General features: G+C 40.7%; 2 protein-coding genes across 2 annotated transcripts in view; both read left to right on the plus strand.

Annotated features, from left to right (window-relative positions):
• Positions 1-16608, plus strand: part of LOC137258357 (calcium-transporting ATPase type 2C member 1-like) — a 127292-nt gene that overhangs the window by 87868 nt on the left and 22816 nt on the right. The gene's annotated exons all lie outside the window — the stretch shown is intronic.
• Positions 6298-16373, plus strand: LOC137257533 (glutathione synthetase-like). Its single transcript, XM_067794859.1, has 12 exons — positions 6298-6388; positions 7487-7670; positions 8106-8181; positions 8291-8430; positions 9666-9708; positions 11298-11371; positions 11562-11726; positions 12151-12220; positions 12468-12659; positions 12941-13022; positions 13291-13480; positions 16238-16373. The coding sequence occupies exons 1-12, from the start codon at positions 6298-6300 to the stop codon at positions 16371-16373; spliced, it is 1443 nt and encodes a 480-aa protein (XP_067650960.1).

A 16608-nucleotide genomic window follows, 5' to 3' on the forward strand; every position in this document is an offset into this window, starting at 1 on the left:
TATCACAGACATACAACTAGCATAAAAAACTAAAACATTTAATTAAAGCAGATGGTACAATATAAAACACAGACTGCCAACAACTGAAGGTAGGAGGACACCATTCTACGGATCATGGTCGTGTATTGAAATAACACAGCTCTGACTTAACTCGCTCATTCCCCCAACTTTGGTAATACATGCTTATTAACACAAGCATAAGTCACCACATGAGTTTTGTCTTGCAACGCTTTTAGCAATATTCCCGCAACATCACGGAGGGGGACACCAGAAATGGGCTTGACACGTTGTACCCATGTGGGGAATCGAACCCAGGTCTTCAGAGTGAGGAACGAACTAGACTGCCCCCACTGCCCCACCACAGAAGTGAACGTGCACATTGTCAATCAGTGAACGCGAACACAACATGACGTGTAATCCTCGTCCACCAGCAGCCATGTTGACGGTGTTGTTATCTGTATACCAGATATACAAAACACTTGGCAGTGTGGCAATACGATCTATACTGGCCAAGAAGTAAATCGCTATAAGTCATCCAAAACTGCGTACAAGTCATCCAAAACTGCGTACGAGTCATCCAAAGTTGGGTACTACAACACGGGTACGAACGGAGTGAATATATGATAAACAATTCTCGATGGATCTGAGTCGTTGTGGGTACGGATAATAAAATAGTCGTCTTTAACTGACTCATTTCGACCTATGTCAGAATGTATCTGCAGTTCAATAATAAATGGAAAATGTTTAGAAACACCAAATCTGTTATGTTTCTGAATGTACATATTGTAAACCATACAAGCTTTCGGATTGGATTAAGACCAAAATGGATCTGGTGATCATACGTCTCCGAAGTCGTGGTCATAATATCGACCACTTGCACAACTGGAGTTGCGCTGAGTGTGGCGTTAAACAACAACCTTAACACTCGATTAGGCGCTGATTCTGTAGCTTTAGTGAGGACGATCGATCGGCTGACATTGACGCTGGACAATGACACGCTTACCACTGTTAGTCAAGTGGACTGAAGTTGGTTGTTGTTTAACGCCGCTCTGAGCAATATTCTAGGTATGCTGCGGCGGTTTGTACCAGGCCAGGTAGTCCACTGATTGACAACATAAGCATCAACTGGGATAAGATGACATGTGTCAACCAAGTCAGCAATCCTAAAACACCCGACTACTTACAGTTGCATGTTACGAAAAGGAAATTGGAATTGAGACTATACTAGAGTTATACGCTTCTAAACACCATTTTTGTATAGGAACAGTGACGGGAGAAGAATCCACTCACTGCCAGATCCAGTTGGGGAATTTGGTTAATTTCTGTGGGCTATCGAATATAGGTATCCGGACGATCTTGAATGTACTTCGTAAGCGACATCCAACAAGTCTTAAATGTACATTGCAATCGCAGGGATCAATGCCAGATGGTATCCAGACATCTATTCCGCGTTGTAGTCACACTAAGAAAGAAGGTTTCAGCCAAAAATGCCAACAAAACACGTCAACGACGTCTGTAACCAATCACCAGCTAACCCGCAGACGGGTCAATGTAGTCGACCCCTCGAGACATTTAATCCTGATATATTATATTCAGGGATTAGTATCGAACGACTATTAAAAACAAGTGTGATATACTCATAGTCCCACATTGGGCTCTGTCCAACTATCTTATCGCCGATAGATTACGACAACTGATTACTACTTACATAATAGTCCTACAATGGGAGCCACGCACAGTACCTTATCGCTGGAAGAAACCTTAAAGGTCACATGCAACCAAAAAATCAACCATAATTAAAACACATTTATCACTTGTTCATGACATATAATATACATTGCTGCTTTTAAAAAAACAAATAAGCAAAATTATAAGCGTACAATCGCGATTCAAAAGTGCAATATTTTGTGCTTCGGCTCACTTCCCCCGAAACCCAGTCAAAGCGGGTGGATATGCACTCAAGTGTAACGACGGCTTCCGACTGGCTGGTTCATTTGCTGATATGCTGAGGGTTCATTGTGTGTACAGAAAGATCATCTGTTTGATGGGCATTTTAGAAGTATAGCCAGTCCCAAGAAAGTAAGATTTTTATGAATAACAACTTCTTCTTGTGTACTTGATGTGTCGTTTCAGTATGGATTCATATGCGGTTGTCAAACAAAATCATATACACTAAAAGAAGTCGTTGTCCATGAAGAATGTATATAGAGATGTTGGGTTTGGAAAATACATGTTCCCTGAATTTGCGCTCGATCCAATCAAAAATCTTGTCAGTAGAGATGGCAAACTACTGCGTGGCTGGAATCTGCCATTCGTCCACGTACAAAGCAGGACTTGAAACTGACAAGAGTTTGCACCAGTTTCCGTCAGATCCAGTCATCAGAAAAAAATGAATGTAGTTTGTTTGCAACCCACAGACATAAAAACATGTCATGTGTATCACACGCGCCTAATTACATAATGTGGCAGACATGGGACTCGGGTACATGAGTCCTAAATCAACTTATTTTCTTTATGTCGTACAGTCTGATAGGTGTTAAGTTCAAATTGCACGTGGTCAATGATTGAAGCTGTGTACTGCATGTTGTCTTCAGCAGACAGGCAGACAGACATATAGGTGTGAATAAACCAGACACTGAGCTTTCTCTGTGGCAGATACTGCTCACCACAATCAACAAGTTTTTGACGTAACGAGTTGATTATTTACTTGCTTGTGTACACAACCAAGATTAGACTACTGCTCACGACGCTGGGCATGCATACTGTTTCAAGCTCCGCGAACCTATTCACTGCGCATGCGTTATGAACGCAGCGCAGCACAGCTGTTGGAACCAGTTTTCCCCCCAGCGCTGGGGGCAATTTAGTGAAACGTTTGAACTCCGATTTCGCGGGCTTTTTTTTCATCGCGTTTTTTTTCAGCATTATAGGTTGAATTGGCATTTTTAATGATTTGTTTCGGTAAGTGCATACCGAAAGGTACCAGAATCTGCAAAGTTGTGTTTTACGTTGCATGTGACCTTTAAGAAAACCAGAGTACGCTTCCAAAACTTTAAGCCGAGTACTACTCAGAAAATAATCCCACATCACCGTCCGTCCACAGTAATCTCAACTGAGTAAGATACACTTTTCACTTTTAAACGAAAGTCCTATCATTTTAAAGTCATCACTACTCAGGATATGCTGATTACAGAAGTAATCGGACGTACACATACAAATTAATCCGTAAAGTGTTTTGCTAAACATCAACCGTACTATGTTATCAACACATTGTAAGGTCCTTGAAGACGCCAGTTTTATCAGTAACTTATTTCAATGAAGAATGTGAATGTATAAATAGTTTCAACCCTTATCTCTGGACATTATACGTTTAGACGAACTTTGCATTTACTCGGGCAATTCACAAAGAAGTGATCCCTTGGAGAGGCTGCTATCTGTTCGGACTTCATCACAAGGTAATTTTGTTCTAGAGTTACCTCAATTGGTATGCGTTCGTATTGACAAAACAACCAAGAGGCAGATATCCTGCAGAGCAAAAGAAACGCATCTGTGGCTTTTTGTGAAGTTTATAAATACAAGAATTAAACGTGAACGCTTACTTTTACCATATTTCATTATTTCGAAGCTTGCGTTTCTTTTGTTGTTCAGTATATGCTCAACGCTTGTTATTCCACAAGTATCATTCATTACACATTCGTCATGCTAGTATGTCTACATCTATGATAAAAAAAAAAATATACAATACAACCCACACGCCATGCCTGAGGACCATAGGCATTGTCTGTTGGAATATCTATACATTTTATCGGTATACAGTACTTGAAAGTCTTCAGACCTTTGTAAATGTTAGCATTATCTAAGAAGCCATTCAAAGACACTATCTCTTGGTATATTAGGCCAACCATAACGTGGCTCTGTTAATAAAATGTTCCGGAATGAATTTCGATCGCATTCTTCATATTATACTAGAACCCCCGGTGTGTTAAGGGTCCGGAATAGAATACTAAACATACCTCGCCTTTGAAATGTCTTGCTTGCATCCCAAGTACACTGTAGTCAGACTCCCCATTGTTCTCGGTGCCCTTGGTTTGGTACCTCCTGAACTCTTGGCGCAGATCAGGAGAGTGCCCGGGTTCTCCATCGGGAGCACAGCCCTTCTTACAATCTGGATAATGCAGAAGGCTGCAGTGTTGGGGAGCCTCCATATTCTCCGGAAAGTTCTTGGTGGGTTCGACTAGGCAGTGTTTCTTGGGAGAAGTCCCATTCGCTGTTTAGGCTGCGTGTAGAGGGGGCGAGGGCCCTGTGCTGATGATGAGCTTTACCACCCTGACATAATAATGATACACTTGTCTGACGTTTCTTGTGTCTGCATTTCGCCATGATGTGAGCGAGTTACATAATGCATATAGTTCCAAAAAGGTTTCGTAAAGTCTAGTGCTGTTGGCGCAGTAGGTTACATCCAGTGCTGTTCCGTGAACATGCTGTGTGTTTAGTTTCACTTTCAATGTTGAAATTGTCAAAACTTCGCTGTAATAATCTCTAATATCAACTGAAATGTTATGTGCGATAGTTTTAACACGACTTTTTGGATTTTTTTACGGTGCTTTTTTTAACATGTAACTCGCGAATTCCTGGTTATATTTCAACCTAAGCGTACTCGAACTCATCACAAACTCTAAATTTACAGGGATCCCGTCTATGAAACACCTTGGTTCTTATAATGTATTTAGGGTCGTCCGAACAATTGACTCGTGAAGGTCCGGGGTAGAATAGGTCTTCAGCAACCCATGCTTGCCATAAAAGGCGACTATCCTCGTCGTAAGGGGCGACTAACGGGATCGAGTGGTCGGTCTCGCTGACTTGGTTGACAGATGTCATCGGTTCCCAATTGCGCAGATCGGTGCTCATGCGGTTGATCACTGGATTGCCTGGTCCATACTCAATTATTTACAGACCGTCGCTATATACCTGGAATATTGCTGAGTGCGGCGTTAAAAACTTACTCACTCACTCCGAACAATTCCATACAGGTAAACTTCTACAATCAATACTTTAACAACAGAGTTGATCACAAAATTCCCGAAACTGATTCCGTATAAAATCTACTTTAAGACAGATTGTATGCTTCATTTTACCTAACTGTGCCTAAAGTAAACAACTAGAAATGTATAGATCTGTCGAAATAGATAAATGAGTGAGTGAGTTTGGTTTTTATGCCGCTTTTAGCAACATTCCAGCAATATGACGGAGGAGGACACCAGAAATCGACTTCACACGGAATAGATAAGATATGAATTTGGTAATGTCACATGGTCTAGCCACTGACTGTTCATGTGTGTGTCACGGCCTTTCGCTTTCTTTCTCAGTGATACCTATACTAAGCTCTGACCAACTAGGGCCACTTGTTACATTTATGATGATCGTGAGGGTCACATTTATAATGTGAAACCAGTCAGAATCGAAGAAATTATGTCAGTGCTAAGGATCTTCTGACTTTTGTCTTTATGGATGACAACTTCTTTTATTCGTGAGAGCCACATTTCGGTACAACCGTTGTCAAGCATAAATGGACATAAGCATTTATGCTTGACAACGGTACAAGAATCTGTACCGAAACGTGGCTCTAACGAATAAAAGCCGTTGTCATCCATAAAGGTTGTTCTATACTGACACCAATACGTCTTGCAAACTCATGTAAACACACTGGTTCTCTGGCATACCGATATCAATATTTAAAATCGATTCAGAAACTAGAAGTAAAAAGTATAATAATCTAACAAAGATTCACAGAGTCGATTGAACGATTCCAGGTGTATCAGGTCCATGTGTTTATGAGTCGATGTCAAATTGTAATTACACCAAGTGTTTGCCAAAGGTGAGCGTTTCTTTCACAACCATGGCACTCGTAACAAACGCATGTAAACGGCAATTCAGCTGCTCATCTGAAAAATATGGTTCAAGAAAATAACATGGACTTGCCCCAAGACCATTTGTCTGACAGATATGTTTGAAACACTAGTGTCCAGTTTCGAATTTTTCAGGTACAATCGCACTTTGTATAAACAATACATGTTCAATGTTATCGTTACTTTCGAAAATGTATCCATGATAACATCACCTGAGCATATCATTACTGACCTATTAACAACAGAACAAGACAAAATAGCAGATTGCTTGGGGAGTGGGCTTTTGTAGACAAGGAAAAAGATGGACTCCCGGTCCCCATGAGTTGCAAGTTCTTGCTATGCCTGTTTTCTGTCTAGTTTTCGCCCAGTCACAAGACAGCGGAACAAGACAGCAATGGCTGATTGCTTGGGGATCGGGTTCCTTGCAGACAAGAAAAGACTAAATGAAGTGTTGGACCAAGCAAGGACTTTTGCTCTCGCAAAAGGTACAGTTATGATTCTGAAATACTCCAAAACAGTGAGAATTTCCCGATAAACAATAAACGTAAAGACACATACATATAATGGGTTAGTCCCGCCTACCCGGCAGACTGAGGAGATTAACAGATATGGTTGACTGATTGTGCAAGTTTTGTTCATCCCTGTCAAAGTCGATCCAAAATTTGTGTCATGCAAGCTTCAGGTAGAGGAATCTACATACGTAACATTTAAGGGGTGACGAACCCTAAGTGTACCATGACTGAAAATCAATGTGGGTACAGTGTCAAGGAGAATCTTGATCTAGTCCCACCAGGTGGCTCTGTAAAACCTAGGATAAAAAGGCCTGAATTCCAAATACAGTTTGAATACTGTTTTACGCGGCTTTTAGCAAATATTCCAACAACGTCACGGCCGAGGGACACCACAAATGGGTTTCACACATTGTACCCTTGTGGGGAATCGAACCAGGTCCTCCGGCATGACGAGCGAACACTTTAACCACTAGGCTACCCCACATCCCCTCTATTCTGACTACATCCCCAGGTCTAACTGATCAGGTAGAAGGGTGTATATACAGGAAGAGTACACGAAGTCTCATCTACTTCCTTTATGAGGGCAGCAGTGATTGAAAAGGTACACTCAGAACACTAAAGAAAGTTGCTTGACTCTGAACGGCCAATGAAAACGTGTTGTCAAGTAGGGGTTTATTCAAGTGAGAATACGGACAACTGAGTCGGTCTGTTACAGTCGGTCTTTCTTCTCTGTGAGACCAAGTTTCTGCGGAAAATCATAATTCTCCCGAAAGTTTTTCATGAGTTCGTCAAACACTGTTCTCTGATCACGTGTCTAAAAACTTTCCTCCCAGCTGATCGTATGCCATCTTGCACACAGCTGATCACTGAGATGAAAGTTTCTTACAAGACATTATGTCTTGTAGCTATCTTATAGCTCTAGCTTATATATATGTTTCCATTTTAAAATTCAAGTAAAAGAGATTTGTGAAGGGACAAGGAGTAGCCCAGAAACATGTTGTAAATATTAAAGAAGTTGTAAATCCATACCGTACGTTGCTATGTTACCTTATGAATATGACACTATGGCAGGAATCTGCATGCAGTCAAAACAGCAAGATGGAACAATGCTGACACAGCATTTCCCATTTACCCTGTTTCCCAGCGTGGTGCCCCGGACTTGCTTCCAGGAGGCGGTGGACTGTATGCTGGATTTCAACACACTCATCCATAAAGTTGCACATGACCACGACTTCCTGGAAAACTCCTTTAAGAAGTATGTCCAGACTATCATTATTCAGTGATTGTAGGCGTGATCTGGTCAGATGATTATCTTTCGTCATAACATAAATTTTACTAAATGACAGAAACTCAACTAGTCTGTCCTAATGTGAGATGTCAGGCCTACGTTCCCAAAACCTTAGAAGAATTTGTATCAGCTATATTTCCCGCCTGGCCACTAAGTCCTATTCATACCAGTAAAAATCACATAAGCAGTTGACCATTGAGCATGTTATGTTAGCTTGGTTGGAGTAAATATTTGTAATATCCATCCTGATCAGTGTTTTATTCAGGACATTACTGGCTTGCCGCCGTGATCGAATGAACGTATCTATGTCGTCTCTGCGTATAGGAATATAACACTGGTAATGGTATAAATGAGCTCATCTATGTCGTCTCTGCTATCTTGTGTCTCGATCCCTCATTTCAGCGTTTTGGAGGCTGATGAGTTCACACAAGGGTTGTGGAAGATCTACACACAAGTGAGGGAGGAGGGATACGCTCAGGTGGGTATGCTCTTGAGTAGATTTTATACATAAAACGTTTTCGCCTCGCTTAATCAACCCGTGAAGAAATTGAAAAGAAATAGAGAATGAAAGTGTTTCGTATTTGCAGCCGCTGTCACTGGGATTGTTCAGGAACGACTTCATGATGGATGTACAAGACCCCGACCATGTCCAGATTAAGCAGGTTGAGATCAACACAATAGCAGCTGGTGCAGGCAGCATTGCATCTTTGTTAGTTCACCTGCACAGGTATGTCGTATTCTGACGTAAGCCATCTTGGGCTACCTCTGTTGATATTTCAGGGAGATGTGAGAGTGACTGAGTTTAGTTTTACGCCGCACCCAGCAATATTCCAGCTTTATGGCGGCAGTCTATAAATAATCGAGTGTGGAAGTCATAGTCACTACGGTGTCTTCAGCTCAGTTCACAATATTTTGATATTTTGCTGGAGAATGGATTTGGACACAAAATTGTAAGATATCTCTATATTGTAGATAAACACACATCAAACATTATAGTATATACACCTAGCGTACAGTGGGAAAGGCAGTATCTGGATATATCCTCTCTCACACAGACTTGAGTAGCCCATCGTACAGTTCAGGTTCATTAACACAGTCATCAACTATTTTACGCCATATACATGGAAACTTCCCAATTTCAAGGTAATGTTTCTGTCACTTTGAATTAGCTATTCCAGTAAGTGGTTCTTAAAACTGTTACCTTGAAGGATCAATACTAATACTTTCTATGTATCTGTAGCCATTATAAGTTCATAGTGGCACATTTTCTGTCTCTTTGATCCTAGTATCCGAGTTTGGAACACGCCATTCATGTACGGATGCATATTCAGACTGGGTCTATCGTTGTATAGATTTGAGTGGATTTTATGTGCACAAATCATTCATATATCAAGAGAAGCAAGAGCAAGACCAAGGAATGTTAAGTATTGGCACTTCATCTCCATATTCTTGGTTCAATTTTACATTTTCGCACAACGTGTCAAGTCATCATTTGTGTTCCCGCTGTAATACCCGTGAATCCAAAATGTTATTGAAGCAGTTGAGGATCCTGCTCACATCGATCTACGCAAATGTAATACCATGTCATGTGTCAAGCCAGTCAGTGATCCTGACCACCCGATCCAGTTAGTCGCCTCTTACGTCAAGCATGGGTTGCTGAAGATAAATTCTAACTCGGATCTTCACGGGGTTATATGAAAGAGGCAGTGTTGTTACGTTCTACTTGTCTATACCTTTTTAAAGGGACAAATATTACAAACATATTTTCCAAGTGTGCTATTCAACGTGGAGAGTTGAGTAATAATAATACTTTTTGATAACGGTGTTAGGAGCTACACGAAAGACGTTACTGATGAACCCTCCTCCTTGCTCATCCCACTAACTTCTAAATGCCGCTCCAAGAAGGAGTGCTATTTATCCTAGACCTCTCACATTTGTGTTTAAGGGACATTTGTGTTGCAGATTGACCCTTGATACGACGGGAAAGCGTTACGATAAATCTGAGGTGAGTGGGATACGGACAAAACCGTCGAAAACAATGCGTTCTAATGGGTTTATCTGGACAGACAATGTAGACCGTTGCTTAAAACAGATTGACTTGTCTTTGCATGGGTTTGTGACTGATGCCGTCATAACCCTAACCTGCATTGCTTATGTAACGTGACTGAACAATATTCAGTGATGATGAAGACATCAAAGCAACACATGAGTTTTCCCTTTATTTGCTTCTCTACGTATATATGTAATTCTCTAGAGTATTGCCTGTTCCTTGCCAAGGAAACCAAGTGTGCTTCAATTAAAAAAAATGTATTGCAAGACTTGATACTTGACTCTACAACTTGATCTACATCACCGCTGATGTCCTTCAGTGGCAGTATTAATTCGAAGGCAATATGATATAAAGTGAGTGAGTGAGTTTAATTTTACGCCGCATTCAGTAATATTCCAGCTATTTGGGGGCGGTCAGTAAATAATCGAGTCTGGACCAGACAGTCCAGGGATCAACTACATGAGCATCGATCTGCGCAATTGGGAACCGATGACATGTGTCAACCAAGTCAGCGAGCCTGACCACCCGGTCCCGATAGTCTCCTCTTACGACAAGCGTAGTCGCCTTTTATGGCAAGCATGGGTTGGTGAAGGCCTATTCTACCCCGGACCTTCACGAGTCAAATGTTTGGACGACCCTAAACATATGATAACAACCAAGGTATTTGACAGACGGGTTCCCTGTAAAATTAGAGCTTGTGATGAGTTCGTGTACGCTTAAGTTGAAATATAACCAGGAATTCGCGAATTACATGTTAAAAAGAAGCACCGTAAAAATCCAAAAAGTCGTGTTAAAACTACCGCACATAGCATTTCAGTTGATATTCGAGATTATTACAACAACGTTTTGACAATTTCAACACTGAAAGTGAAACTAAACACACAACATGTTCACGGAACAGCACTGCTGAAGGTCTATTCTACCCCGGACCTTCACGGGTCTCTTTGATATAAAGGCAGTAAGTATGCCAAAAAAACCAAAAAAAAAACAAACAAAAAAAACCCCAGATGGTAATATTCAAGTCAAAATAGCATCCAAGGTAAAAGTGATCTCCACCCATTTGCAGTTTTCTTCTTACGTCACACGAAGCGTGAGATGTGAGCTAGTGTTACTTCCCCGGCATACCTAAGAGAAAAATATGTAAGAAAAAACTTTCTTCTAGGATCTGACTATAGTGAAAAGGACATTAGGGCTGTAATGCACACTCTAAATAACACAACTGTCCCTCATTGACTGTCCACACAAACAAGGTATTCCACAATGTGACACAATGAATATCATTGCTGCATAACAAGTCTCTAAGTCAATGTGTGTGCGTGTATTCCATGCATTCTGCAATGTGTGTAATGTCAAGAAGAAGTGTCACACTCAAATTCCACCCGATCTTCCAGAAGTAAATTTTAACATTTCACACTGAATTCCATTTCCAAATTATATCTATGAATGAATCTTCTTTGTTCCTTAAACATAGCAACGTTTTGGTGAAGAAACGTTACCCCGTTTTCGCTATTAAATATATGAATTAATGAAAGTGTCTCTACAAGGTCCCGGATAATGACGCTCCTCTTGGAACAGCTTGGGGTTTACTGAAGGCCTGGGACTTGTATGGACGGAAACAGTAAGTGCCCAAAATGGCGAATATTGGTGACACCAACCTTTGGTAAAGTCTGGCGTGAATAACAATACTTTGATGAGAACTTACATCCTCACTTTGGGGGTTTCTTTATTCTATCTGAAAAGTGGACACAGCGTTAAACCTTAATGAATGCTACCAGTGCCTTTAGTCTATTCTATGTTACTATTCTCAGGGCTGTCATTCTCTTTGTGGTGCGCGAGACAGAGTCAAACATATTTGATCAGCGACACCTGGAGTTCACGGTCCTCTCTCTCAACTCCGAGGTCCGGGTTCTACGTCGTACTTACTGGGACATCTACAACGGCGCCTCCTTGACAGAAGATAAGAGACTGCTGATGTACGTGATCGTCAAGTCTTTCCATCAGATACAGTTTCAGTAGCTCACCTTCCCATTATCCGAGACAAATCTTTAGCATATGGATGATCGTTGGTTTCGCTCATCGTCGCATTATTAATATTACGTTATTTAGAAATGTGCCAAACATAAAGCATCCGACACACCATTACTGTAGCTCACCTTCATTTTATTAAAATGCCTCATTGATATTTTACGGGAGATATCCACATCAAGATGAGAGAAAAAATCTTCAATGTTTGTTCGTATTCTATGCAATGAAGTCGTAAATAATAATGCATTAAAGATGAAATCATATCCACCAATGTCTATATATGTTACTGTACACTGCTGATTGTACGCTCTTCCTGTCTGTAAATTACGACTGATTGAGACGATTACACAAGCTTGTATATATTTTCTGTAGTGACGGAGATGAAGTGGCCGTTGTGTATCTGCGAGCTGGTTACGCACCCCATGATTTTCCTACACTTAAGGTATATGTATTATGTCTATGACAATGTGTGTCGCTGTTTCAGATAGTGTGCGTTCTAGTTATGGTTTCGGTTCAAATAGTTTGGATGTAAGCGATGTATCTCTGGTTCTTTAATTTCACAATTGGAATCAGGAATTAGGAAAATGTAGTTTCTTACAGTTCGAAACATAACAAAAAGTGTCGCCTCTCCTTACTTAGACATGTGGCACCTGGACGACTCGTAAATCAGTGACTGATTACTGTTTTAGGAATGGGATGCAAGACTAAAACTTGAACGTTCTTTGGCTATCAAATGTCCCTCCATCCAATATCATCTAGCTGGGTTAAAGAAAATCCAACAAGAATTAACCCTACCTGGGTCAGTGGAACAATTCATCCAAGACCCAGCTGCAGTGAGGAGAATCCGAGCTACATTTGTGAAACAGTATAGTTTAGATCTGGTGAGTCCTTCACGTGGTAAACGATAGCAATTTACGATGTTGTAACTGATAATTCTCTTAGCAACCACCTTTGCTTGAAAACAGTGTCCCAAAAGCAACTTCATCTGAAAACCGTCACACAAGAACAGGTTTTCTTAAGAATCATTGACCGGGCACACTATTAAATATCTTATCACACTCCACTGCACAGGCAAACCATCCATGTAATGTAAACATCTCACGTATTTCCATTTGTTGTATCTCTGGGTATGAAGCATAAATCATTATCTGCTGGCGTACAGGGTCCAGAAGGGGACAAGGGCATGGAGTTTGGGAAGGCTGACCCAGACTTGTACGTCCTCAAGCCTCAGAGAGAAGGAGGAGGTCAGTCTTCTACCTCGGAAAATAGTTTGTGCCTTAATGCTGTGTCAATGTCATGTTTCAATGGAGTTTCACCCCAAACCATCCATTCAATGAATGTACATTGATATCGGTGATTGCTGAAAAGAAACAGAATAGACGTGAAGTGTGCTAAGAAATCCCACTATGCCAGGTTTTAATCAAACGAATGATGACATTGTTTACTGAGACGGAAAACAGCCAATCGTGATGCCTAATGTCTCTCTGACTTGTGTCCTCTTTCTCCATTCAGGACATAACCTATATGGGAACGACATCAGAGAGTTCCTTGAAACACACCAGAATTCCAAGGAGAGGGATGCCTACATCCTGATGGAGAGGATATTCCCAAAAGCACATAAGAACTATCTTGTCAGTCCTGGAAGACCTTTTGCCCTGTCTGATGTGACCAGCGAACTTGGGATATTTGGCGTGTATATTGGGTAGGTATGGTGCGTCAAGTCTATCTTCCTGCATCCTAAGCATCTATATCTTTCTTTCGATTTCACATTCTTAGTTAAGTATAAATTCCTTACCTTTTTTAATCTTAGTTGTTGCAGGTATTCCAGCTCACACTCTCGGAGTGAGACACATAATCACACGGGCGACTCTTAGTCTGTGTAATCCTCTGTCAAATCCACATCTGGCGAACGTTATGAACAGACAATGTCTATCGGAAAGTGGTCAAACGTAACACGTGTTAAAGTGGGATGTGTATATTCTAATGCGTAGGCACATCTGAGTCCACTATCTCGCCCTGCCCTGTCTGAAGTAACTAATGAACTAGGGGTATACAGAGTGTTGATTGGATGGGTATAGTTCTTCTAATCATTGCACCCGTGAATGTCCGGGTTTGAATATTGACCTTCATCCATGCTTGCCATAAGAGACGACCAACGGGGTCAGGTGGTCAGGCTCGCTGCCTTGGTTGACACATTTCATCGGTTCCCAATTGCTCAGGTCGATACTCATGCTCGTGATCACTGGATTGTCTGGCCCAGACTCGGTTCTTTACAGACCGCCAACGTATAGCTGGAATACTGCTGAATGTGGCGTAAAAATAGAACTCACTCACTCGAATCATTAACGTCTTTTCTGTTGAATTAACCAGTATATGTTTATTGCTATAACACACGTTAAACTCTGGACTACACGTTCTTAGTACATATTCTATTACTTTTGGAGGTTAAGTCCTGTCGAGTGAGGTACAAGATCGTTAGCGCACATAGCAGCACCACAGACGTTTCATTCCCATTCCACAAAATGCTGAAATCAGTTTGCATTTGGGAGAAGAAACAGCAACCAGACTTCATACTTTGATAAGAAACAGCTACCAGACTTCATACTTTGATAAGAAACAGCTACCAGACTTCATACTTTGATAAGAAACAGCTACCAGACTTCATACTTTGATAAGAAACAGCTACCAGACTTCATACTTTGATAAGAAACAGCTACCAGACTTCATACTTTGATAAGAAACAGCAACCAGACTTCATACTTTGATAAGAAACAGCTACCAGACTTCATACTTTGATAAGAAACAGCTACCAGACTTCATACTTTGATAAGAAACAGCTACCAGACTTCATACTTTGATAAGAAACAGCTACCAGACTTCATACTTTGATAAGAAACAGCTACCAGACTTCATACTTTGATAAGAAACAGTAACCAGACTTCATACTTTGATAAGAAACAGCTACCAGACTTCATACTTTGATAAGAAACAGCAACCAGACTTCATACTTTGATAAGAAACAGCAACCAGACTTCATACTTTGATAAGAAACAGCTACCAGACTTCATACTTTGATAAGAAACAGCTACCAGACTTCATACTTTGATAAGAAACAGCTACCAGACTTCATACTTTGATAAGAAACAGCAACCAGACTTCATACTTTGATAAGAAACAGCTACCAGACTTCATACTTTGATAAGAAACAGCTACCAGACTTCATACTTTGATAAGAAACAGCTACCAGACTTCATACTTTGATAAGAAACAGCAACCAGACTTCATACTTTGATAAGAAACAGCTACCAGACTTCATACTTTGATAAGAAACAGCTACCAGACTTCATACTTTGATAAGAAACAGCTACCAGACTTCATACTTTGATAAGAAACAGCTACCAGACTTCATACTTTGATAAGAAACAGCTACCAGACTTCATACTTTGATAAGAAACAGCTACCAGACTTCATACTTTGATAAGAAACAGCAACCAGACTTCATACTTTGATAAGAAACAGCTACCAGACTTCATACTTTGATAAGAAACAGCTACCAGACTTCATACTTTGATAAGAAACAGCTACCAGACTTCATACTTTGATAAGAAACAGCTACCAGACTTCATACTTTGATAAGAAACAGCTACCAGACTTCATACTTTGATAAGAAACAGCTACCAGACTTCATACTTTGATAAGAAACAGCTACCAGACTTCATACTTTGATAAGAAACAGTAATCCTGAATAAACAAATGTTATGTGACCACTGACGTAATGTAAGGCATGTCCCTTACATCATTCCATTCTCTGTTGAAAGCGATCACTTAAATATTACAAATGATCACGTGCTTACCTTAATGTACCTTACCATATTTTGACCTGTATCGATGGCAGGCTTGAAGGATGTCACGTAGTGTAGTCTGACGTAATCAGTGTAGAGTTTGTGTGTAATATGTAAGGGTATACAATGAGGAGGAAGGAATTATCTGTAAGATCAGTTGCCTATTATATGTGTCTGACAGTGTACCATGTGATGGATATGATGAAGTTGTATGCATGGACTTATTATATTTTTTGTGTATGTCCCTTCTGGTACTTTGTTTCTACCATCAGAACAGGACATGACTGCCTTTTCATAAGAGTGAGTGAGTGACTTTTGTTTTACTCTGCTTTTAGCAACAATGTTCTATCAGCAAACAACATCAGGGTGGGGAAACCAGAAATGGGCTTCACTCATTGTACCCATGTGGGGAACCGAACTTGGGTCTTCGGCGTGAGGAGCAAACGCTTTAACCAGTAGGGTACTCAACCTCACCTATACCGATGTTGGGCGCCAGACTGTGTTCACCACAACCGGTTATGTTGTAACCAAACTGACTCCAGCAATTGTATGATGGTGTTTTGACGTAATCAAGTTTATGTTTAATCTTAAGTACCTGACGGTTTCTTGTTTGTCAGGTCAGCCACAGAGGAGAAGATGAACATGCAGTGTGGCCACATGCTAAGGACGAAGCTCCTTGGAACAGACGAAGGTGGATTGTGCTCTGGGCATGCGTGTCTTGACTCACCATTCCTCGTGAACGACGAACTGTGAAAGTGCCAGCCTGTTGTTAGACCTTTGTAGTGACATATATAACATTTTAGAAAGTCAATACATGTGAAGTGACACGTATATTTTGTATATTTCACAATACAATTGTTATCACAGTGCGTTTTTGTTTGCTGGTTTCACAACAAGCTCACTTACGATTCTCTACTGCCTACGTTTTGATGCCATACTTGCTTTTATATTATTGTGATTAACAAAAAAAAACCCCCAAAAAACAAAA

The sequence above is a fragment of the Haliotis asinina genome, chromosome 12 (assembly GCF_037392515.1).
Source record: "Haliotis asinina isolate JCU_RB_2024 chromosome 12, JCU_Hal_asi_v2, whole genome shotgun sequence".
NCBI lineage: Eukaryota > Metazoa > Mollusca > Gastropoda > Lepetellida > Haliotidae > Haliotis > Haliotis asinina.

Coding starts and splice junctions, on each gene's coding strand:
- LOC137257533 (XM_067794859.1), top strand. CDS start 6,298: ATGGCTGATTGCTTGGGGATCGGGTTCCTTGCAGACAAGAAAAGACTA. Junction 6,389..7,486: donor GACTTTTGCTCTCGCAAAAG/GTACAGTTATGA, acceptor ACACTATGGCAG/GAATCTGCATGCAGTCAAAA. Junction 13,481..16,237: donor ATATTTGGCGTGTATATTGG/GTAGGTATGGTG, acceptor CTTGTTTGTCAG/GTCAGCCACAGAGGAGAAGA.